Raw genomic sequence first — 23,159 nt, 5'->3', positions numbered from 1 at the left:
ATATTAATGACAGAACTTATAAACTAATCGATGCTACACTAACTACTGAGCTCTGGGAGATCTGACGTGATGCTGTTTTTGCCATGCTATTATTTCTGATTAAATATATTTTAATTTAAAGGCACAGCCACTTGCCTATGTTCATAACCACAGAGATTAAACATAATAGCGGGGCCCATTAACACACTTCTGTGTATCGGTGAAAATCTTGACGCTCTACATGGATCAGGAAGCTGGCTCCTACAGCCAAGAGTGTCATCACTCTGGCAAGCCTCTGTCAAGCTCGTTTCTAGTACGCCTTAACTGTATCTTTTATTATAAAGTTTCTGTGATTAATAGACACTAATGAATAGTTGTACCTAGTGTATATAATGAGTGTTCCGTATTATTAAATACTCCTAAGCTTCTTAGGAGAAACGCATCGATACTCACCAGTAAACCTTCTGATGATCATTATAAGCTTTGATTTTTAACTGTTTGCCCTTTGCTTTTCATAAGGAGCTCATTTAAGTGATTTAAAGTACAATTGATTCTCTATGCAGATACATTCCTTCGGGCAGGACCTGATACTTAATAGCCAAAGAATTTCATTTCAGTGAATGTAAACAAACATGAATTGAGTAATCATGAACAATAAAGAAAATAATTTAGGTGATACAAACAAACTTTATTTTACACTTGATGAGGCACAGTTTTCTTTTGGAGAATTGCAAAATGGGGCAGAAGGTAGGAAGCTTTTATCGGGTAAAGAATAAAGAATAAGGAAAAGAGAAATTGAACATATCTAATTGGCTGGAGCCACAGAGTCAACTTTGTTTGGGGTGAGAAGGTCTAGGTTGGCTTGGTGTTTGGGGGTTGATTGGCTGACTGTATATATTGCGTTTCTGGTCAGGCAGAGCAGGGACTAGAAAGTTATCTACGTTTTGGTTTGCTGAACTGGTACCCTTGGCAAGAAAAGAGTCCATCTTGGGCCTAGAAGTTTATTAATGAAGGAATAAGTAAACATTGCTAAGAAAGGTGAAAGTGTTAAGTGTAATCGTACCTGCTATATGTTGAGAGTCTACCAGGTGCCTCTCCTAACCTCCTAACCTCTTGTAACCTCTCCTGACTGAAATTACCTATTTTGATTCTTACAAAAACACTATGAGGCAGATATTATTGTTCCCATTTTACAGACACCAAAACTATCCTTAGAGGGTCCCAAAATGGACATGAGATGTTTGGTGTTGGCATATCCTATGGATATGGGGATGACTCAAAACGAAGTGTCGCTGGTTTCATAAAACTGCATCTGAGAAAGTGATGTGCCTGATTTTGAGGCCTTCTTGTGCTTCTCTATTTGAATTAACATCCTCAGATAAGTTGACCTGTTTGTCAAACTGCACTGGTGCGTTGTGTGTGTCTAAGCTTGCCCCTGGTGTGGGGAGCCTGATGAGCCAGGCTACGATTAGGCGAGATGGAGAGCTGGGGACTCCCGGGGCACAGGGCATTGGGCAGTGTACTGAACACACTGGTAGCGTGAAAACTCCTGAGGGCCTGGAGCAGGGCAGCAAATAGGTTTCGAGTACTTCCTTTATAATTTACTCGGGTAGTCTTTGGAAGTCAACACAAATACAGGAAAATTTATAGAGTAAACCAATAAAAACTTAAACATATAGTCTTCTAGGATCTATTCTGGTTAGTAATACTCTTTTGTGAAGGAAAAAATGGACATGATTATTAGAAAAAAATGGAAAGATAATTCAACGCACAAAAATTCTAATAGAAGAAAGCCAAATTGCTAAGTAAGGAAATATTCTTAGTGCACAATGAGAAATTTAAAAAAAATTAAGAATTCCTCACATTACTTGTTGTATCCTGACAAAACCAGCTGGATGTAGTTAACACCAAACTTTTATTTGAAGCACAAATATGTTTCATTCTTTAGTGCTTTCTTGTGTTGAGATTATTTCCCAAATTCTTGCTTGGTTTCAGTGGATTGATGAGTAACGACAGACTTAAGTGATACTTGTTTATCCTTTTGAATATTGTATGGATTTGTAGGTTTCTAACCTCTCCTTTTATTTGGCTCAATTACCCGATTTAAAACTGCTTTTCAAATGCCACGTCTAGTTCTTAGGTGATGGGGTCCACCACCCCTTAGCTCCACAATGATGCTACATTTGAGCATCTTCTTGGCCTTTATCACCTTCAGAAACAGCTACCTGATTTCTAGGTATTTGCTCTAGTGGTCAGAGCGATTGTTAAAACATGCCTAGAACATGAGAACATTAGATGACTCTGTGGCTTCTCACTTTTGCCTCCACTTTTACTGAATTAGGGACGTGATACTTAACTATCAGATTCTTTTCTTTCAAATACGTGCAATAAGTGGCAGGAATGTGGTACATATAGTCTTAAACTAAAGCCCTCTTCCACTGCTTTCCCTGAAGCAAATATCGTCATGAATTCCACTGAATGTTCAGTATTGTTCTTGATTATTTCATGAATGAGTTTGCTTGGGACAAGAGTGCAGACAAGGAAAGACTTGTACATCAACGTTGTAGTCATCTTCCACTGATTTTATCTCTGCCTCCACACCCTCTCTCCAAAATTCTTTTCAAAGATGGATAATACTCTTCACCACAGTAAGCAGACAGCCTTATCAATCGCCAGCTGACCAAACCTCTGGCCCTCACTTTCTGTGTTAATTCTACTAATAGTTTACCTAAATGAGACTTGGGATTCGAGAGAATACCAAGGCAATTCTACGGAACACGAAGATAAAGTATTCAAAAGAACATCATGATATACATCTAAATCTTTTAGGCCTTCTATGTGCAGTTTCTGGGTTAATCCTAGAGATCAGGTTCAAACACAACCCACACCAAGTTCATTTGTAATATGCCTCTCCCTCCAAAATACCAAGCAAGATAGCACTTAAGAACTAAACGTTTATTAATAATATTTAGTATTTTTTAAGGTTCAAAAATCATCTTATTTAAATACCTAACTAAAAGTTATGAAACTTGAATACACTTAACATTTAGGATTTTAAGTACCTTATTCAGAACTTTTGATAGACTCTGTTATAGTTACATCAGCTGAGTAGCATTCAGGAACTTACGGAAATGGGCTCATTCAACCCTCACTGTTACCTTGAATTTCGTCGTATTTTCTGCCCTTTCATGGCTGATCAGTATGACAGTCTGGAATAATGCTAGTCAATATATGAAATGAAAAAGCACAGCATTTAGAGTCATATCTGGGACTCTGATACAAATATTCATAACTTTTTGGCTACATGACCTTGGGCAAGTCATTTACCTGCAGGAAATCGTTCACAGGGACCTTGTAAGACTAATGAGACGAGAAAGTTCTTTGTGTAAAGCGAATGTCTCGTATCCTACTATATTAAAAATCACATTTTAGTGTAGAGACGGAGCTCTCTAAGTGTGGCCTTCGATTTTCACAGTGAGAGAGACTCAATGACTACCACTAAGGAACATCATATGACCTATGGCATAATTAACCTTTATAAAGAGGCCTTTAGTGGGATCTTACTATATATTTTTTAATGTGTTTGAGACACAGGAATTAAATTTTCCCCTAGTTCTTCCAGTTAGTAAAGGCTAACATGTACGAAGCAGTTCCTGTGCGCCAGGTACTGTACTAAGCCCTTAAGGTAAATAAGCTCATCTCCTCCTCCTATGAGGTCAGTGCTGTGGTTCTACCCATTTTACAGATGAGGAAACCAGGGACACAGATTAGAGAAGAATCCTCCATCGATCATGACCACAGCCAAAACTTCATCCATATTCACTGCATTCTAGATACGCTGATATTTTCTCCTACTCCCATATGTCAGACCCCTGTAGAGGCTATGACAGAATCCTAAGTCCTTTCTGGTACTTTGGGGGTAAGTAGGACATGCTGGACATAGATAATTGACACACCTGGGATAATCGAACACGGCCTGATGGATCTTTACACTGTCCCGGCAGAATATGCCACGTCCACAGCTGCCTATGAAGTTGGAGAGAAGAGCCTACACCGCTTTGCAAAGCCTGGGGGAGGGCTGCGAGTGCACAGGTTGAGCCCAGGGAGCTGCTCACCACGACTCGTGGAATAGCTATTGTACGAAAAGGGCACGCAGAATATTTTCCAGATCTCCCAACCACACGGTCTTCACCCTAGCTTTGGCTTCAGCCGCCAAAACACGTGGTTTGGACACGATTCTGGAGTCAATAATCTTTGTAGCACCCTGTGCTTCTCCCGCCTGCTCCAAAGTAGTCTGTCCTGTGTTCTGTTCCCTTAGGGTTTGCTAGGAGATGAATCACGTGAGTTGATAAATCCGTTAACACCTAGAGGCGATAACTGGGCATTGCTTACGTGGGGGTCTTCGATACCTCAGCCCTCAACAGGAGTGGCTAACTTGGGAATTTAAAAGCGCTGTGGCAGCTCCGTGGGAAGCTGTTCTGGAGCAGGTCCGTTTATTGTACTTCACAGGCTGCCTGCTGATGCATGGAGCCAGCCGAGGCCGGCACCGAGGATGGCTTCAAAGGCTGCAGGTTCTAGTGAAAGCAAGTTTATTCAGCTGCAGTTTGGACCTAAGCAGCAGAGGCCAGAGCAACATAGTAGTTTCTTTGGGCCACAATGGTCAGAAAACTGTAACTGAAAAGTGCCCACGCAGGAGAGACTTACTTCATCTTTAAGTTTTCCTTAAAAACAGGAGCAGACTCAAAACCCGGGATAAGGCACTAATACAATTAACGAAGGCAGTAAAGCAGAGCGATGAATCTTACTTTGCAAAATGATTCCAAAGGCCTAAGATGAAAGAGACGAAGAAAAAACTTAATGGTGCAGCGTAAGACCTTCTGCCAGGTGGGTTCTTTGAGCACTGCCCCCCCCCCCATTTCTATTATGAATTTCTCAGCAGATCTTTCTTTCACCACCATCACCAGCCAAAAATTCCACATAACTCAAGACAGTAATTTACTCATAAAGGAAACACACCTGCAACTTTATTAATAACCAACTTTTTTATTAGAGCAGATACAGTTGTGAAAACTGTACATTATACATTTTGGTTTCAAGGATTATAAATAACGGAACTCGCAGGTAGGGAGTTCTTTTTCACAGCAAGAAACTTTAAATAAACAAAGTCATGTTTTATTAAGTACATTGGCAGACTTCATGTGCTGTCCAAAATGTAGAGTACAGTATAACAACCCATTAGAAAGAGCCTTTCATGTAAAATACAGCTGTGCACATTTTAGAAAAATACCAACAATTTGAGCTTTGTTTTTAAAAAAGCTTATAAATCATACATACATTTATAAATGGAACCAACATGCTCACTTTATAAACATATCCTTTATTATCTGTTACCCATTATTTTCCAAAGCATTACACATTCGAAATTAACACTTAAGATTAAATATTTTATTTAATTTTTTTAAAAAATCAGCTTTCCCAGCATCAAGAGCGATGGGGTGAGGAAGGAGCAGTGAGAATATTGAGACTGACACAGGAACTGAAACGTTTCTTGGGGAAAAACGTATACTTCCTAAATTTAAAAGTCAAAGCAAAATGTAAAAAATAAATAAATATACAAGTTGTAATTTTCATTTGCTCTCTTTCTGCTTTCTTCTTTATTCCATATTGGTCACACCCAGGATTCTCAACATATACGTACTTTTGCGAAAAACACCACTGCGTTACTGCCCTGCAGGTGACAAAGCATTCAGTCCACACCTGTGCTAATACGGGAATTGTCTCTTCTGCGTCGGAACAGTAGCAGATAAGGTAAAAAGAATCTGATTAAACCATGCAGATCGTGAAAATGTTTAGGAAGAGCTCCCTCTCCTCAGTAACGTCTTACCAAGATTGGACAGATAACTTACCTCCCCTGATTTTCTTTTTAAATAAGTATTTTTATAAAGACCACGTAGTTTCTCTAAATAAGCATGCTTCTGAGTAATAAAGAATAAATTATAAAACAGCAAAAAAATCAGATTATGTCAGAATAACAAAGGACTGCAAAAGACAGATACTTAAAAATTGTCTAAGCCTTTAAAATGTGAAATACAATTACAAAAGGACTTTGAAAAACATGAAAGGCGTAAAATTGAGAAGCACTGATTTTAACAAAGCTTTATGCTCTACCTGAACGTATTCAACAAAAATTTAAGTTTGGGGGGAAAAGAAAAGCAGTTATTAATAGCATCTTGCTTAACTTTCATGGGAATTAACATAGCTACTGACAAGATTTTATTTGGTTGGCAAAGTACGTCAGCAATGAAACTGAATCCTTTAAACACCGATTACTGCAATCCATGCAACATTTTGACTCTACTTCTTAGAATTCTCTTGTCTTTCAGCTTTTAAAATTTAGCACCTCCTAAGTGCGTAAATAATTCATCTCTGTAGTGTTAAAAATGTTTAAAGTTAAATTATTTTTAGGTAGGTGTAATGCCTTTCAAATTGCTAACTTTTCAATAGCCTTTTACAGGTTTAGGAAGACTAAACGACACGAAGAATGATGTATTGCTATCAAAATAAACACATTTTCTCTAGCATTCTGTTGTTTCTTTTCCTTGAGATGCGACACATGTGCTTCAGCCAGCTGGGACCGCATGTTGAAGATGACTATACATCGGATTTAAATAAACAGCAGAAATGAACATAATCGTGCACAAGCCAACGAAACCTTCTCTCCCGGGACGTTCCAGGAGATGAGAAAGCAGCAGGTCATGGCATAAGACTGGTGAGTGATGCGGCTACCTACTTCTTCTAATGAGACAGGAGTGAATGCTGGAACCACGGCCACAGCAACACAATCCTCCGACCGCATTCCTCGGGCAGTCGTTTGTTTCCCCAGCTCCCTACTAGAATCGTCAGATGGTAAAATAGTAAGGCAGCTGTTGACTTCCATCAAAAAAAAAAAAAAAAAATGCAGCTCCATACATTTCCAGTTTAGTCACACTCTGCTAGGACAGATGGAGTAGCCAATGCCAAGAACTTCGCCGGATGGGGCTGCTTCAGCAGATTTTAAAAAAGAATGATTATTAAGTTTTGCTCTCCAACATGGCTGCTTGCTTCAGCTCCCAGAGGACCCCAAAGCATTCCCGGGGGGACCGAACGGGTCCTCCGGCTGAATTTCCCAAGTTTCCTCTCTCTCTCTCTCTCTCTCTCTGGTGATCCCATCCTAATTCCAAGCCTCCTTCCCTGTGTCTGAGTCTGACTGGGCTGTGCCATTTAAAGGGCTGATGACGCCACCGCAGAGAACTGTGGGCTACCGCCACTAGTTGTCATGACTTCACTGAAGGGTCACATTCAGGCACAGCCAAAATTAAAGTGAAGGACAATACGTAGTTGTTAAAAAAAAAAAAAAATTTGAATATGGGGAAAAAAATGTTATATATTGTGATTTTATAGAGAAATTAAGGCTGTTCTTACCTTTCCTAATTCCAATCAAGTTAGAAAGTGAACAAAAAGAATGGCCAACCCGATATTCAACAGCATGACAAGGACAATCATGATTGAATTAGGGCCCTGGAAACGAAATAGAACGAAACAAGTGTCACTTTTCCATGTTAACAGCAGTAGATAAATTAGCTCACAAAACCAATTACCAAAAATATTTAAAAAGACCCAACACAGTTGCAGTAAATAAGGTATGAAGAAGGACGGCAGTTCCAAAAGGTATAAACTAAAAATAGCTAGGCTGTATTTAAATGGAGCCATCTCTGAACTTTCACTTAAAGATGAATCCAGTCTTGATTAAACCTAAAAAACGACTTAAAAAATAATCGACTTCACCTCGAAACACTGGGCAACAGTCTGGGTGAGACACAGCTCACCATTAAGGGTTTAAAAACTGATGGGAATTAGATACGCATTTTTGTTAAGGTGTATGTAAGTCGTCGGATAAAGAAGAATCATTTCCTCATAAAGGCAGTTAGAAGGGGAGAGTGAAATCCGCAGACAATGAGGCTGCTCTGGAAGAGTTTAGGAAAAACTCAAAATGAGGTTCTTTGACTCTTGCTTTTCCTGGTTTTCTTTTTGGATACTATCCCTTCCTTAAGGTAAAAGCTGCAAGTGGGAAATTGAGCCCTCTCAGAAATTACTGTGCAGGTCTAATTTTTAATTCCTCTGCTTAAAGCCACAACGTTTCAGAAATCAGGTTACGTTTTAACAAATCAGAGTCCTATTTTGCCAAATACTGCTATAAATAAATACCACATAGCCCAAGGTACCCAAAATTTACTTTTTTTTTAAAAAAAAACACAAAGAAACCTTATATGACCCATCTTTTTAGATCTGCCTGTGCTTGGCCATCTTTATTACAAAGATGCGATCTTGGTATTTACTATTAAAATAGTGTCTAATTCTTAAGTAGCATTAAAAGTGTTCTAAAAAGTGTTCTAAAACTTGCCATATAAGAGAGGTTGGGTAGGTAGTTTTATTCTCATTCTACAGATGAGGAAACAGTTGTACTATATTTGACTATCCAATGAGACAACAGTGAAACTGGGTCAGAGTCCTCAAATGTCGTATTGATGTGATTTTTTTTTGCGGGGAGGGGTGGGTAAGTGAGCAAGGGAGACCGGAACTGCCACTGGTCCAGTGCTTATCTCGCAGGACCTAGGGCTTGAGTCTCATATCCTTCAAGGACACCTCCTTTCTGGATGAGGTCACAACCTCCTTGGTAGAGGTCAGAGTACCCTGTTCTTTACCCTAATGCTTCACACTTAACTGTCGTTTCTTGTTAACTGTCATCTTTCCCCCTAGACTGAGTTCCACAGGGGCACTGCCTTGTTTACCACTCTATACCCACACATGAGGGCTGCCCAATTCATCCAGGCAACCAATATTTAATGAAAACCAATCTTTTGGTACTTTTCCAAGTGCTATGGAGGTGGTGGTTGAACTGATATAGTCACTGTATTAAATGAGGAACAGGGTGATTAATAAAATCAGGGTGAGAGAGAGGAGGAATAAAAATGGGTGCCCTTGAGGTAGGGACTGTTAGGAAGAAGAAAAAGCCTAGTTCCTAAACCCCAAGTAAATGGGAGGAAAACAAACACTTAATTCTTCACGGTGACTATTAGTTCCATTTTACAAAGCTCCGAGAGGGTTAAATGTCTTGCCCAAGGTTACTCAAGCCAGTTTGAACAGATTAGAACTGGGATTAAACTTTAGTCTGTTCACTTCAGAGCTACATGTTCTTTTTATCTCTATTAAACCCACAGGCCTTAGTTTCAAAATAATTTCCCATCAACTTCTTTAAAATGGCATTTTCATCTACATCCTGTGATACTGTAGTATCAGAAAAACATCAAATCTTGATAATGACCGATGGTTCTTTTAGTAGAGTTGTGTTCTAAACCTATGTCACTCCTCAATCGTGGTTAACTTAGAACATATAAATAATGTAGGAAACTCAGAAAATAATTGAGATGATCTTTCAACGTTATTACTCAGCATGGAGATTAAGGAAATGCTATTACTACACAAACTGATTAGATCTTGCCATGAACGTGTTAAGAATTTTGGGACCGTCTCAACTCTTTTGGGTTAGTGGATTTCTTTTCATAATTCCTAAAGACAGTGATATGAAAGAAGATGAGGAAAAGTAACAGGGTCAGAGCAATACAATGTGGAGTTCAGTGACTTACACGGACGCTAGGAAAGCGGAATAATAGAGTACCTTCAGTAAAGCTACTTTCAAAGACTTAAGGTGTGCCTGGACCTTTAACTCCCATTTCATAAATCCTTATAAGGTTCTATGAATTCATCTAACCTTTTTGAATTGGTTAGTATTTTGGGCTTGTGTGTGTGTATATATTTATATACCTAACACTATTGAACATGTATTTCTCGTATATATTCTAATATACAAATACATGTATATTTCTCCTACTAGTATAGCTCCATTATATAAAGCTATTCTTAAAGATGACTCAGTGAAGATGAGGGTAAACCAGCAATAAAAGAAAGACTCAAACAGCAACCAGGTAAAAAATAAATTCTGGGATGCTATGTTTAATAGGCAGATACCAAGACGTCAGTGACCTCTGTGCTCTTCAGATACCTGGGCTGGGTACAGGGTGGAAAGCTTTAAGGTGAAGTCTCATAAATATGACTGTGGTGGCCAGTTGTAGCTTAAAATAGCAAAATGAAAAAAAAAAAAATCAGTCTTGATTTTCAAGACGGACTGGGACAGGTGTAATAAAAGAAGCTGTGGCAGGGCAAAGTGCGAGTCTTGTTTGGAAGAAACTTTCAGGCAGTTAGAAAATAAAGTGCAGGAAGTCAAAATATGGCAAGACGTTCTAACTCAAAAGTTTTTTTTTCTTCAAGATACTATCGCTCATTTAAAATTGTGAAGAATTTTCTGAAGAGTTAGTATAGTTTGTTAAACCTCAAACTTCTCCAAAAACATGGAAAAAGCAAAGTTTAATTATATGTATTTATTGAATGTGTGTGTGTGTGTGTGTGTGTTTCAAACCTGATCTAACAGGGATAGGGATGCCTTAGGTTTTACGACAATTCAGAAGAAAGGTCGGGTAAATCTCAAACTCTGAGGCTGATCGGTGTAACTGCTAAGAGAAAAGTGCAGGTAGTTTTCAGGAGTTGAGATTCCTAAAGAGAAGACTCCTCACTAGCCTATTTGATGATAAGGTTCTAAAGATACCTCTACTGCCTCCTAGCCCAGCTGCCACACCGCAAAATCCTACAAAACATTCTGGCATCCCATAGAATTGAGTCCACAGGAGTCACAGACTGAAGGGACGTTGCAGAGTGATCCTTGCCAGGGCTTCCCTTCCCCTAAGTGTCAGCCTGTGTCCCAGAAGAGTCTCTCTGGATTTCTAGGAGATCGATATCCAGGGTGATCCTGAGGGTGGGTCAAAACCTACTGGAATATTTATGAACTATTTATGCTTCAACTAGTGTTAAGACAAACTCAGTAACAGTCAATGCTCTTGGAATACTTACTTTGTGCTAGGCACTGTGCTGAGAACTTTATAAAGTATCAACTCATTTAATCTTTACCACAACCCTTGATACAGGTACAGATGAAAAAATCAAGTCACAGGGCAGTCAAGAAACTCGCCTAAGGTCATCGCGCTGGTAAGTAACACAGCTGGGATGTGAACCTGTGAAGTCTGGCGCCAGAGGCCATACCGCTAGCCTACACTGTCTCAGCAAGCTGGCTGACTAAAATTGTGCAGATTGTTTGGTCAGCCACCCTACACGTGGTGATGCTGACTCAAGGTGGATCTCTCACAAAGATGGATTCAGTCTGCTTCCCCTCAAATGTCTGCTTTAGTGTGAACTCTGCCATGAATTTCCACATTGTTATTTGTAAACTTCTGACTTACACAGTGTCTTTTTACCTCGAAATTGTATGCAGTGCTCTTTTGTTTTAAAGGCCATTCACTGCCTACCTTTAGGATGATTTTGTCACTTCCTAACTCTCTGTGAAGAAAACAGTTATAAGGGGTGTGAGAGGCAGCTTTACGTTATTAAGGAAGAGAAGGTTAATTGTGAAACGCTCCGCACGAAGGTGCCAACTCAGTCCTGCCTTCCAGCTCCGGACAGAGGTGCAGAGCTGCTGGCCTCCCTTCTCTCTTGGGGTGTTTAGGGGAACCCTAGAGACCAGCCTGCAGAGCTGCACGATGCTTGACCAACTCCGACTGTTTTGCACATTCGTTAAGACAGATGCTGTTTCTAAACAAGGCGGCTGTGTGAATTTACCAAATATACCTATTAGTAACGTTTTACAGAAAGACTACTAGGTAACTCATGAGGAGCTCTGGAAATCAACTGAACCCCACTACTGGGTACCCAAAGGTATAAACGATAATAGCCTTGCATTGCCTGAATTTCCCCTTTGTAAATCAGGCAAACCAATACTAATACGTATGTGAGGCTTTATTAACCTATGGCTATAAATGCTGAAAGCCAAATAAGAAGTGAGTTATCACATTTAACAAATTCAGTAGTGATGACATTAGCACGGACAGTTATAATATCAGGATACTGACATACCAGTGTTAAAATATTTTAAAAGATGAATGCTCACTGAACAGTCTCAAAGTTATTGTTTTGAAAACCATTTATCTATATGGAGGTTGACTCTCAGAAAGTTAATCATGTTAACCTGATTTATTCATATTTAGATAATTAAAATGGTGAGAATTTTAAAAAGGTGGGAACCTGTGTTGATAGATATTAGCAAAATAAACCTAAGAAATTTCAAATATAAGTTAATTAAAAAATGAATTTCAATGTCTAACCCTATGAGTAGATAGAACAGTAAGAAAAATTTTTTCTTAAAGGTAAGAAACTGATGGATGTATTGTTGGCCAAAATATTAATCCACACCTTTATGCAAATATGTTTCTGAAATTACTAGTAAATACTGGGTTGGCTATGGCTTCCTCCCTAAATTACAGTGTTTTCCAAAGGCATATGACTAGGTCAACAGATCAGTCAGCTTTTTATCAAAAATTACTTAGCTTCACATTTTATAAATTCTACAGAATTTGATAAAATACTAATTCCTTTTATCATTAACAAATCTCATGGAATGAGGATGTTGGTATTTATCAACAACTGAAAGCTTTCTGGCTGAATAACAAAAACCTTAAATGCTCCAGACTCATAATAAAACTAGCATCTACCAGAAAACTGAAATTTTAGGAGAACTGACACTTGGAGGAGTTAGAAGACCAAAGTGATTTTCTTAAACAGTTGAAAAATTTCACTTCTCATATGGGAAAGAAGAAGTTCTAGCTGCAAAGCCTGGCCATTAAATAAAATCCACACTATTTATGAGAATAATTCATAATAGCTAGAAAAGATGTTCTTTTGTCTAAAGATGCTGACCATTGTGGGTGCAGAGTCAAAAGGCAGGTTAAGGACTTAGCAAATGGCAGTGGAGCCCTCCTCCTGGTTAGAGCACAGGCGCAGGGGACAGGTGGGCTGTGATTCCTTCCCAGCCCTCAGAATTAGCTATTGTTATGGACTGCATATTTGGATCTATCCCCTGCCCCCAAATTCATCCACTGAAGCCCTAACCCCCAATGTGATGGTATTTGGAGGTGGAACCTTTGGGAGAGAATCAGCTTATGAGGGTGGAGCCCTCAGGATGGGATTAGTGCCCTTCCAAGAAGAGACGCTGGAGAGCTTGTTTCCTCTCAGTCCCGTGAGGACACAGGGAGAAGACGGCCTGTGTTCTATGGACCAGGAAGTAAGTGGCTTCTCACCAGACACTGAATCTGCTGGTGCCTTGATCTTGGGACTCCTGAGCCTTCAGAACTGTGAGAAATAAATGTTTGCTGTTTAGACCACCCAGTCTAGGGTAGTTTTGTTATAGCAGCCAGAGCTAATAAGACAGCTACCATGTAGTCCTTTTTATTCTGGTGGTGCCTCACAGCTTGTGGGATCTTAGTTCCCTGACCAGGGATCGAACCCTGGCCCTCGGCAATGAAAGTGAAACAGGAGAGAAGGGGGCAGGGCACAACCTTTAAAAGAATGGTGTAGCCATAGTACATGACAAAGACTGGTTAGAACCAACTAGGTCCATGATGGCAGAAGATTTGACTTCCAGAAGACCTTAAGCCTCATTACATGCTCATTGTAATGTATCACCATATGCTAAATGACACATCCACCACCGCCATGACAGTTCCGAGGCCAACCATAAAAGGTCAAAAAGTGGGCGGTGACCCAATTCCCGGAAATCCCCGCCCCTTCCCCAAAAGTTGGAATAATCCACTCATTAGCCTATGAAATTACCAGCCCATAAAAATGAACCACCCCATATTTCGAAGCCTCTTGCCTTCTAAGATGGCCCACACTCTGTCTGTGGAGTGTGTTTTTCTCTAAATAAATCTATCACTTTATCTCCGAATTCTTTCACAACGAAGAAAGAACCTTAAATCCACCGGGAACAAAAGTGCAGAGTCCTAACCACTGGACCGCCAGGGAATTCAACAGCTACCACGAAGCTCACCAAGAAGTGCTGGTAAAGGCTTGTAAAAGTGGAGCTGCAACAAGCTAGTCACGTCAGCCTACCTGCATGAAGCCTGAGGGTTGGCCGAGTGAGCACAGAGGAATTTCTGCCCGAGAGCCCATCGTGGCTCAAGCTACCAGTGCTAGGCTCTACTCTACACAGCCCGGTGCTCCCGGGGACTTTTGCTAAGCCTAGGTGCAAATCGTCATCATCAAGGCGCAGATGCCCCACGCTGCCACCCGAAAGAACCAAAAGGAGCAGAAGTGAGAGAAAAACGCGTCTCGCACAACTTACCGAATTGGCTTCTTTTTCCAAAGAAGGGCACGAATCGTTGCTTGCTGGATTCTTTGGTATAGCAAGTTCAGACTTCTTAGCTTTTGGCTCAGCTTTGCTTTCTTTGGCAACTGGTTTTGTCACAGATTTAGGGGGACTCCACCTGTGGGGCGACGGCTTGTGCACCAGCGCCGAGGAAGACTGGCTTGGCCCTTCCTCTTCTTCCGCGTCCTCCGGGGGGTACTGGGGGGCGTTCAGTTTCACGTAGTAGCCGTGATACTGAGAGTGCAGCTCCCCGTTACCGGGGTTAGGGACGTGGTGACGGCCAGAGTACCTGGAGTGGGGCACGGCCGCTCCCACCTCCTTCGTGGGAGCCTTGGAGGTCAAGGGCTTATTGACGGTGGCCGTCACCTGCTCCTCGGCTGCACTCCTTTTGTCTTGGTTGAGTCTGGCCCCTGAGCTGGGATTCTGCTTCTTCACGGGCTTTGGGGAGGGAGAGCCGCCTTGCTTGGGACTTGCCTCGGGAGACGCTGGGGGTGTCGTGCCTTTGCGATAAAAATGGGGAGATTCCTTTGGTGTAGGTGGCTCTTCCGGGACCTTTTCTTCTGGATTTTCTTTAGCATCTACACCTTCCTGAAATCTCTGTTTGACATAATCTGGACCTGGGGAGAAAGGGGACAACACAAGGGAAGGTGATAAAAAATAATAAGGCATAAAGGCTTGTTCCTCATGGCTACTCATATATTATTTTGCTAAATCAGCTTAGCCTTTTCTCTTTTTTGTTTTAAACATATTTACGAGGCTTTGACTAAGCATAAGGACGTTTCATTCCCTGGGAGAAAAGATTATTTACTGATGAAAAGTTTTTAAGTTAATATATACCATTATGTACACTATTGTGATAGCCACAAAAGTTAAACAGTCCTGATTTTTGCTGCTGGTTGAATACAGAGGCAGAATTCATATGGATAGAGCACTGGAGACAGCACCATAATTAATCTGAACGTTCCAGTTTACATGGTGTAACTAAAATACAGAGTATACACTCATATACAAAAATAAACTGGCTCTTATGTTTAATATGTAATATATTAGAACACTTAAATAAAGTATCTACACTGTCGGTGGAGAACATGCAGATAACATAGTTTTAATGACCCTTCATCAAAGGAGCATTTAAACTGCCTAGTTAGGAACAACTTCTGAGCTTTAGGTTACACTTTATAAGATGACTTACTCGGAGTCCCTTCACAGCCTGGGTTTGCATCAGCAGCGTTTCTGCAGGCATCAAAGTCAAGACAAGGCAGTTGTCTTTGGCTCTGTAGTCTCAGGATTTTTTTTTTCTTTTTCTGAGTACTTTAGAATTGTGTAACAATCATATGTTATTTTCATAAATAGAAGAAAATTTCACTTAAAAAAAGGGACCCTGGTGCCATTGTTATTTTATGGGCAGATTCTGGGGGGAGTGGGGATGTAAGGAGAATGTGCATCACAAGATGGTACCGGCAGTGAGCGCTTATTTAAGGAGGCCAGTGGTCCAGAAGAGGGCCTCTCTGGGGCCCTCAGAGACATGCTCCAAGGCAGTGCCCTTCTTTCTAGGCACTTTGCCCCTCAGCCCCTCCCCAGTAACCAGGTCCTGCGCATCCTTTGGCCACCACTTCACCCATCAGCCATTTTTCATCACAGGAAGTCAAGGTCACACAGTCCAGCTGGCCCTCTTCTCTGCAAATGGGCAGGAGGTGACAGTGTCATCTCTGGAGTACCCAAGGAAGAAATCACCCAGCAACCTGCTTACACGAGCTGACCAGCTCTTGTCAACTCCAGAGCACTGCATCTGTTCGCTTCCCTTCCCGTCTCTACTCCCACCTCTCAGCCCAGAGGGGCTGAAGAACAATTATCCTTAAAATTGTTAAAAATACATACTGCCTCCATCAACAGATGAATGGATAAAGAAGAGGTTTTATATACACACACGTGGAATACTACTCAGACATAAAAAAGAATGCAAGTTTCCCATGTGCAGCAACATGGATGGACTTGGAGGGCATTATGCTAAGTGAAGTAAGTCAGAGAAAAACAAATACTGTATGGTGTCACTTATGGAATCTAAAAGATACAACCAACTAGGAAATATAACAGAAAAGCAGCAGACTCGCAGACATACAGAGAACAAACTAGTGGGTACCAGTGGGGAGGGAGGGAGGGGCACTGTAAGGTGGGGGAGTAGAAGAACTACTGGGTGTAGGATAGGCTCAAGGCTGTATTGTACAACAAGGGGGGTATAGCCAATATCTTGTAATAACTGTAAATAGAAAATAACCTTTAAAAATTGTGTAAAAATAGGGCTTCCCTGGTGGCGCAGTGGTTGAGAGTCCGCCTGCCGATGCAGGGGACGCGGGTTCGTGCCCCGGTCCGGAAAGATCCCACATGCCGCGGAGCGGCTGGGCCCGTGAGCCATGGCCGCTGAGCCTGCGCGTCCGGAGCCCGTGCTCCGCAACGGGAGAGGCCACAGCAGCGAGAGGCTCGCGTACCGCAAAAAAAAAAAAAAAAAAGAAAACTGTGTAAAAATAAAAAATTTCAAAAAGGTAAATAAAAAATTTACATACTACCAACTTGTAATTGCTCTTCCCATGTTGTGAGACTGCCATTTATTATACAAGGCACTTTCCAAAATGTAAAGCCTCACCAAAATCTTAGGAAGCAGGCAATATCCCGATTTTACTGATACGGAAACAGCTGTAGCAGCTGAAAAACCCAAAGTCACACAGCTCCTGTGTATCCTTAAGATAAAATATAATGCAACGTGGAATACACTAAGCCCAGAAATGAGAATCCCCAAGGACCCACATTTATAGCTTGTACTCAGGGCCAAAAGCATAAGAGCATTATCTCATATTCCATCCTCCAGAAGACAAAGCCAAACAGGGTTCAAATTTCCCCAACAGGTCAACATCGCCAACAACTGAGATTTCCTTTTCTAAACTTGGTTAAGTACCCCCTTTAAAAAAAATTGGCAATTTTCTTTTACATTCTCCATTAAAAATGGCAGTATGGATTCTTGGCACAGAGAGATGTATCTCACTTGAGTGAAGAAAAAGGCAACTGCATTTATTCAAAAGGTGCTGTCTTTGTTTCTGGATTCTTCCTTGGTGTTGTGACTGGGACGTACCACCAAGAGGAAGAGGCATGGGCAGCACCAGAAAGCGACATTCTTCATCAACAGGCTTGCCCCTACTTTCAAAAACCCACGAAGACCATTTATACTGGCCTTTCATGGAGAAGCCCCTCCTCTGCAGTGTGCCGTTTACATATTTTCCTCCCACCCCTCTACCCCAGATTTCATCACAACTTGGTTTCATTTGTGCTTCTCTGTTATCCAATTTTAGAGCATTACTGAAATACCCATCTAGGCATGGTAGTAAGTGTTCCGTGCAAAGGTAATTAACAGTCAAGACTCTTAGAGCCAGTCATTTTTCATTTAAGCCGCCTAACTCTGAAACACAAATTACGAAGTACTTTTTAATGTCTTCAATCTAAGGGGTCAGTGCAAAAGTTAATTTTGCAAATCCTTCTCTCTTGAGATGAAGTCATATTAAAAGCTAATGTTTAAATACACACAACAGAAAAGAACGGGAAAAAATAATCTCTGGCAAACATGACTAGTTATGCACTCTTGATGTTGGAAGGAGAAGACAGTCACTGAACCACGAGAAATAAAGCTGTCACAAAGCCTATGTGTTCCATTTTGAAAAGGTGAGACCCTAACAGTGACGCTTACAAGTTCAGGATTTATCTGCGTAACCACTGGTCTCACCTGCGTTTACTGCAGAAAGCAGATGAGAAGCTGAAATGGGAGCTGCTCTGACAGATCCCAGCAAGCGACAGCTGCCAGCAAAGGATGAGACGCTGCTGAAACGCTAACAGCGACAAGAGAGCGTTTATTTGGGAGGAAACTCAGGCCATTCAGTAATAGCGGGTCCAAGAAAAATAATTTTTTAAAAAGGGATATGCTTTAGTTATGTGGAAAAAGAACAAAGACTTACAAGTACCTGAAGACAAAGCACAGTTTCAAACGCTCTTTGTAAAGAGTAAGTAGAACTCTGCCTACCTCTTAACTTATGCTATCGTTAATAGGCCAAGCAGAGAATGATTGGGCCACTGGACGATTTTGTAGTAACCGACTTACGAAGCTTTATTTTGGATTCCATTGAATGTATTTATTATGTTTATGAACTCTCAAATACCGGTCTAACCACTCCTTCAGATCTTTAGAGATCTCATGCATTGCTCCTTTGCACAGTTTTCCTGTCTTAAATGTCTTAGGAAAGGCATTTCTTGTGCCCTATCTCCTAAGACATGGTTTTCAGGCGTATTCAGTTCAGTTTTATTTACAGGGCTTCTAATGATATTCAAAATCTGTTGAGCTCAAAGAATTTACCAGCACCACCTTTCAGATGAAAAAATCCCTTCCCCCCAGCTTTATTATGCGTTAAAAATTGGCTGGATAAGGGAATAAAGGCACTCCAAAGCAGTCAATCCACATTTGCTGCCCATCAGAGGTACCTGGGGTGTGATGCCCAGAGAATTTAATAAGTATGAATCGAAGCCTAGAAATCTTGATGTTTAACAAATGCTCCAGGTAACTCTCATGTACCCAGTATTGGCATTTAAAAGTATGGCAAATTTGGGATTGACATGTAAACACTGCTATATTTAAAATAGAAAACCAGGGACTTCCCTGGTGGTGCAGTGGTCAAGAATCCACCTGCCAATGCAGGGGACATGGGTTCAATCCCTGGTCCAGGAAGATCCCACATGATGCAGAGCAACTAAGCCCATGCGCTCTACTACTGAGCCTTCGCTCTAGAGCCCACACGCCACAACTACTGAAGCCCGTGTGCTCTAGGACCCGAGTGCTGCAACTACTGAGCTCGCGTGCCGCAACTACTGAAGCCTGCATGCCTAGAGCCTGTGCTCCGCAACAAGAGAAGCCACTGCAATGAGATGCCTGTGCACCGCAACAAAGAGTAGCCCCCGCTCACAACTAGAAAGCCTGCACACAGCAACGAAGACCCAACGCAGCCAAAGATAAATAATAAAAAAATAATAAAAATTAAAATAAATAAAATAAAATAGATAACCAACAAGAACCTACTGTATAGCACAAGGAACTCTGCTCAATATTCTGTAATAACCTAAATGGGTAAAGAATTTGAAAAAGGATAGATCCGTGTACATGTATAACTGAATCACTCTGCTGTACACCTGAAACTAACATTGTTAATCAACTATACTCCAATATAAAATAAAAATTAAAAATAAAATAAAAATAAATGAAAAAAAAGCACCTGGGCGAGACCTTGAAATAAAGACTTCTGACTCAAAAAAAAAAAAAATTAAAAAAAAAATTAAAGCGTGGCAAAAAGTATGTTGACTAGAGGTAGACCCAACTCCAGCCTCCCTTACCTGCATCCAGCTGGAAGTGGTTCCAGCATGGCATAGTCAACTGGGGACTGGCCAGCTACATGAGGATATACACTTCGATTTTACAGAGTAAGATTAAGTGCTTTTAAAACAAGATATTTAGTATAACGCAGAGGGCAGAAGTTTTTCCTGGACAAGTTTCTTGGAAGGCACACGGTGTGACTACTACTTGTCTGTGTAGTAATGTGCGTCAGTGTTGCAATGCCAGCAGCGTAAAGTTGATGAGATGCAGCAGTTCATCAAAAAGACTAGTCAGAATATCACCAAGGAGGGAAATTATGAGAAGTGTTGATAGCTGTTGCAGTCAGCATGTTTGTCTGTTTTCACAGGCAGTATTTCTAAATCCTAAGGGATTTTTTTTTTCCCCTGGGGATTTAGTATTGGGACCATGTCAGAGACGGGTCACCTGCTCACTGACATGCCACACAACACGAAACAACAACACTGAGCACGTGTCGTGCCCCCACACGGAAAGGTTACACGTCACAGCTGGCATGAACGGCGGATGGAAACAGCAGGGCGTTCAGCTAGTTCTTCATTAGGTGAGCCTCAGGGAAACGGCTGTGGGCAGAGGAAGCACCACGGAGACTCCTCCAAACAAATGTCTACCAGGGCAGTGCTGATGGCAAATGCTTTGTAGCAACATCAGAAGTCATTAAATAGAAAGTAGGATTTTTCTGCGGAGACTGCCAATCAGTAAAAGAAGACCAGACTGAAAGATTTTTTTAAAATTCTATAACCGATAGCAGGATCCCTTTTATATTCTATGTGGAAAGAATGCTACATCCCCACAGGACTTTAGAGTCCCATCGGTAACAATACCGCAGCTTCTGAGAGCACAGCCACAGCACTCTTGTCTGCAAGCCGTGGGACACCCAGCCCAGGGCCCCTTGCACATGGTGGGCTTTCACTACACACGTGTGTGGAACGGGATACACTGGAATGCCTAAGTGGTAAGAATAACCAGCAAACCCATGAATTATTAATTTCACGTCAACTAGTGGATTATCCAGTTTTCCTTTTTCTATGAAAAAAATTCAGAATTTTGGGTCTGGAAAGTGAGTTTAGAAGGCATCTATTCCAGGATGCTTCTTTCTTCTAAACCAAAAGTATTACATATTAATGATAGGCACAGACAATTCTTAAGACTTCTAATCCATACCAGAAGTGTGAGCTTAGTTAACACTATCTCAAAATAATCTGTACTAAAAAGACTTCACTTTAAGTAATCAACACACTGTGTGTGTGTGTGTTACACCCTGTTTGTCTCCCTGCCCCCTCACAAATTCATATGTTGAAGCCCTAACCCCCAATGTGACGTTATTGGAGGTGTGGCCTTTGGGAGATAGCTTAGATTAGTTCACGAGGGTGAGACTCTCACGATGGGCTTAACGCTCTTATGAAAAGAGGAAGAGACACCAGAGTTCTCTCTCTCCAGGTGCACGCACTGGGGAAAGGCCGTCTGTGAGCCAGGAAGGTGGGCATCACCAGAACCCAACCATGCTGGCACCCTGATCTTGGACTTCCAGCCTCCAGAACCACAAAACACAAATGTCTATTGTGTAAGCCACTCCGTCCATGGTACTTTGTTTTAGCAGCCCAAGCTGACTAATGCACACGCTTAAACACAGAAAGACAAAGCTCGTTGAGGGTGCTGCCTAGGCCACCTGGCAAGAGGGCCCTACGTAACACACTGGCCACATTCTCTTTTTTAACCCATGACCAGTGACCCCCACAACGGACAAACATCACTGGAAATTAAAAACAAAATAAGCATCTTGATGGAAAGGAAATTGAAACAGTGGGGAAATGAGCCATACATAGAGTTTCCCAATCATTCTCCACCATGTCCAACTCCCCACTACCTGCTCAGTGATCCTCCAAAGTCTCACCTCAGCTTTCCGGGCTTAAAAACCTGATTTCATCAGCACTTTGAAGTAGAGCCATCCCTTGGGGCAGACTCACATCACCAAAGCTCACAAGACTGATGGTTGACACCAGAAGACCAATTCATCAGTTCACAATGAGCAAGGTAAATGTCACAGAGGCCTGAGACCTGCACTGATTACCACCAGTGCGTGCTCTCCCTGTTGGCAGACCTCCACGAGAAGCTCAACGAAAATCAGAAGGTTAGTGGTGGATGTGGAATCAAGACGGAGGCATGAGATGAATCAGGTATCTAATGGCATCATGCTGAGCTAACCTGATGCATCCATTTCTTCACTCGGATGCTCTCGCCAGGAAAGCCACACACAGCTGCTAACGGTTCCCTGCATCCCTCCCCATCGCAGAAACGTCCTTGCCAATGCAACTGCAGTACTCCAAGGTTTTGGGCCATGGGTTTGCTCTCCTCTAGATAGCATTTGGATGGGCACTGCCTATTTTTGCCTCTGTGACTCTTTCTTCTATACTACTTTGGGGGGTGACCAAGTCTTCAGAGGTTTCAATACACTCAATCAGGTTACAAGGAAATCTTGCTATGCTACAGCCATGCTGTCACTAACGATCACTTTATATACATCTGTGCAGTCTCATGGGCTCATTTTAACTCCTGGAGGGCAACCTCATTTCTAAGTTCTTGGGGGACAACTCACCGTGTCACTCATACTCATGGCAATTTAGGTTTCTGGGTACTATGCAATCATCTACATACACATTCATACACATCCATTGGTATGCTTTTTCTTGTATGTTACGACTTGGCCCTTTGAGTGATAAAGCCATTCTACATGGCTACGTTTTTTCTGTAGTTTTAAACTGAACTATAGAATAATACAGTTTTGAACTAAAAGTAGAAGACTGAACTAAGATGGGAAATATCTGAAAATACCGCCAGCTCCTGAAAAGAGGTAACTTACTATGAAAGCGTTCGAAATATAAGCTATGACAGACATCCTTCTTTCCCCAGGGTTAACAACTTCTATATAAGACACATCCATTCCAAACAAAGGGAACATTTGTATCTGTGATATGTAAATTAAACAAGCAGCCTGACTCAGAAAAAGTACTTGAAAGCCCTTTCAGAAATGTCTATCTGATTTGATCACCCTGTAAATGCAGAGTGGAAAGCATGAGTTATGCTCCCGTGAGAAGATCAATACTCAGTACAGAAAAGGCTTTCTATACAGTTGTCGAAGGAAGTGTTGGCTGCGGGTCAAAGGGGATTGCAGCCGCTGCCCTTAGCTCCTGTCTCAAACAGACCCCTTGTCATCTCGTGCTACTGTGATATATTCATTACTGACAGCTTGCTTATATGAAGCTGTTTTAGCTAGGAAAGGGTGGAATTACATTTTCCCACAATATGTTTTCCCCCCTCAAATGCTTTCACGTCATAAAAAGCTTTTAAAACCATTTAGCCTGGAAAACTGAGATGACCTCCCATATCATTTACCTCTTG

General features: G+C 41.4%; 1 protein-coding gene and 1 long non-coding RNA gene across 5 annotated transcripts in view; one reads left to right on the top strand and one right to left on the bottom strand.

Moving 5' to 3' along the window:
• The first annotated feature begins 4,711 nt into the window (after positions 1-4,711).
• On the top strand, positions 4,712-11,413 carry LOC114895529. The gene is made up of 4 exons (XR_003793578.1): positions 4,712-4,863; positions 5,658-5,787; positions 6,584-6,748; positions 11,055-11,413. It is a non-coding gene; the product is annotated as an uncharacterized LOC114895529 (long non-coding RNA).
• The window catches only part of JPH1 (junctophilin 1), a 79,580-nt gene continuing 61,426 nt past the window's right edge, over positions 5,006-23,159 (bottom strand). Inside the window, exons 4-6 of one of the 4 annotated variants that reach the window (XM_029223017.1) lie at positions 14,300-14,940; positions 7,441-7,536; positions 5,006-7,020 (exon numbers count right to left, since the gene is read on the bottom strand). In XM_029223017.1, the coding sequence (XP_029078850.1) occupies positions 7,456-7,536; positions 14,300-14,940 (722 nt within the window). In that variant the 3' untranslated portion in view covers positions 5,006-7,020; positions 7,441-7,455. Of the gene's footprint in view, positions 7,304-7,440; positions 7,537-14,299; positions 14,941-23,159 lie in introns of all 4 variants that reach the window. The other 3 variants (XM_029223016.1, XM_029223018.1, XM_029223015.1) reach the window with 3 other exon arrangements.

This window comes from Monodon monoceros, unplaced genomic scaffold (genome assembly GCF_005190385.1).
Source record: "Monodon monoceros isolate NGI ecotype Baffin Bay Population unplaced genomic scaffold, NGI_Narwhal_1 Super_Scaffold_14, whole genome shotgun sequence".
Classification (NCBI taxonomy): Eukaryota; Metazoa; Chordata; class Mammalia; order Artiodactyla; family Monodontidae; genus Monodon; species Monodon monoceros.
The sequence above is the reverse complement of the archived record's forward strand: the minus strand, read 5'-3'. Positions and strand labels throughout refer to the sequence as shown.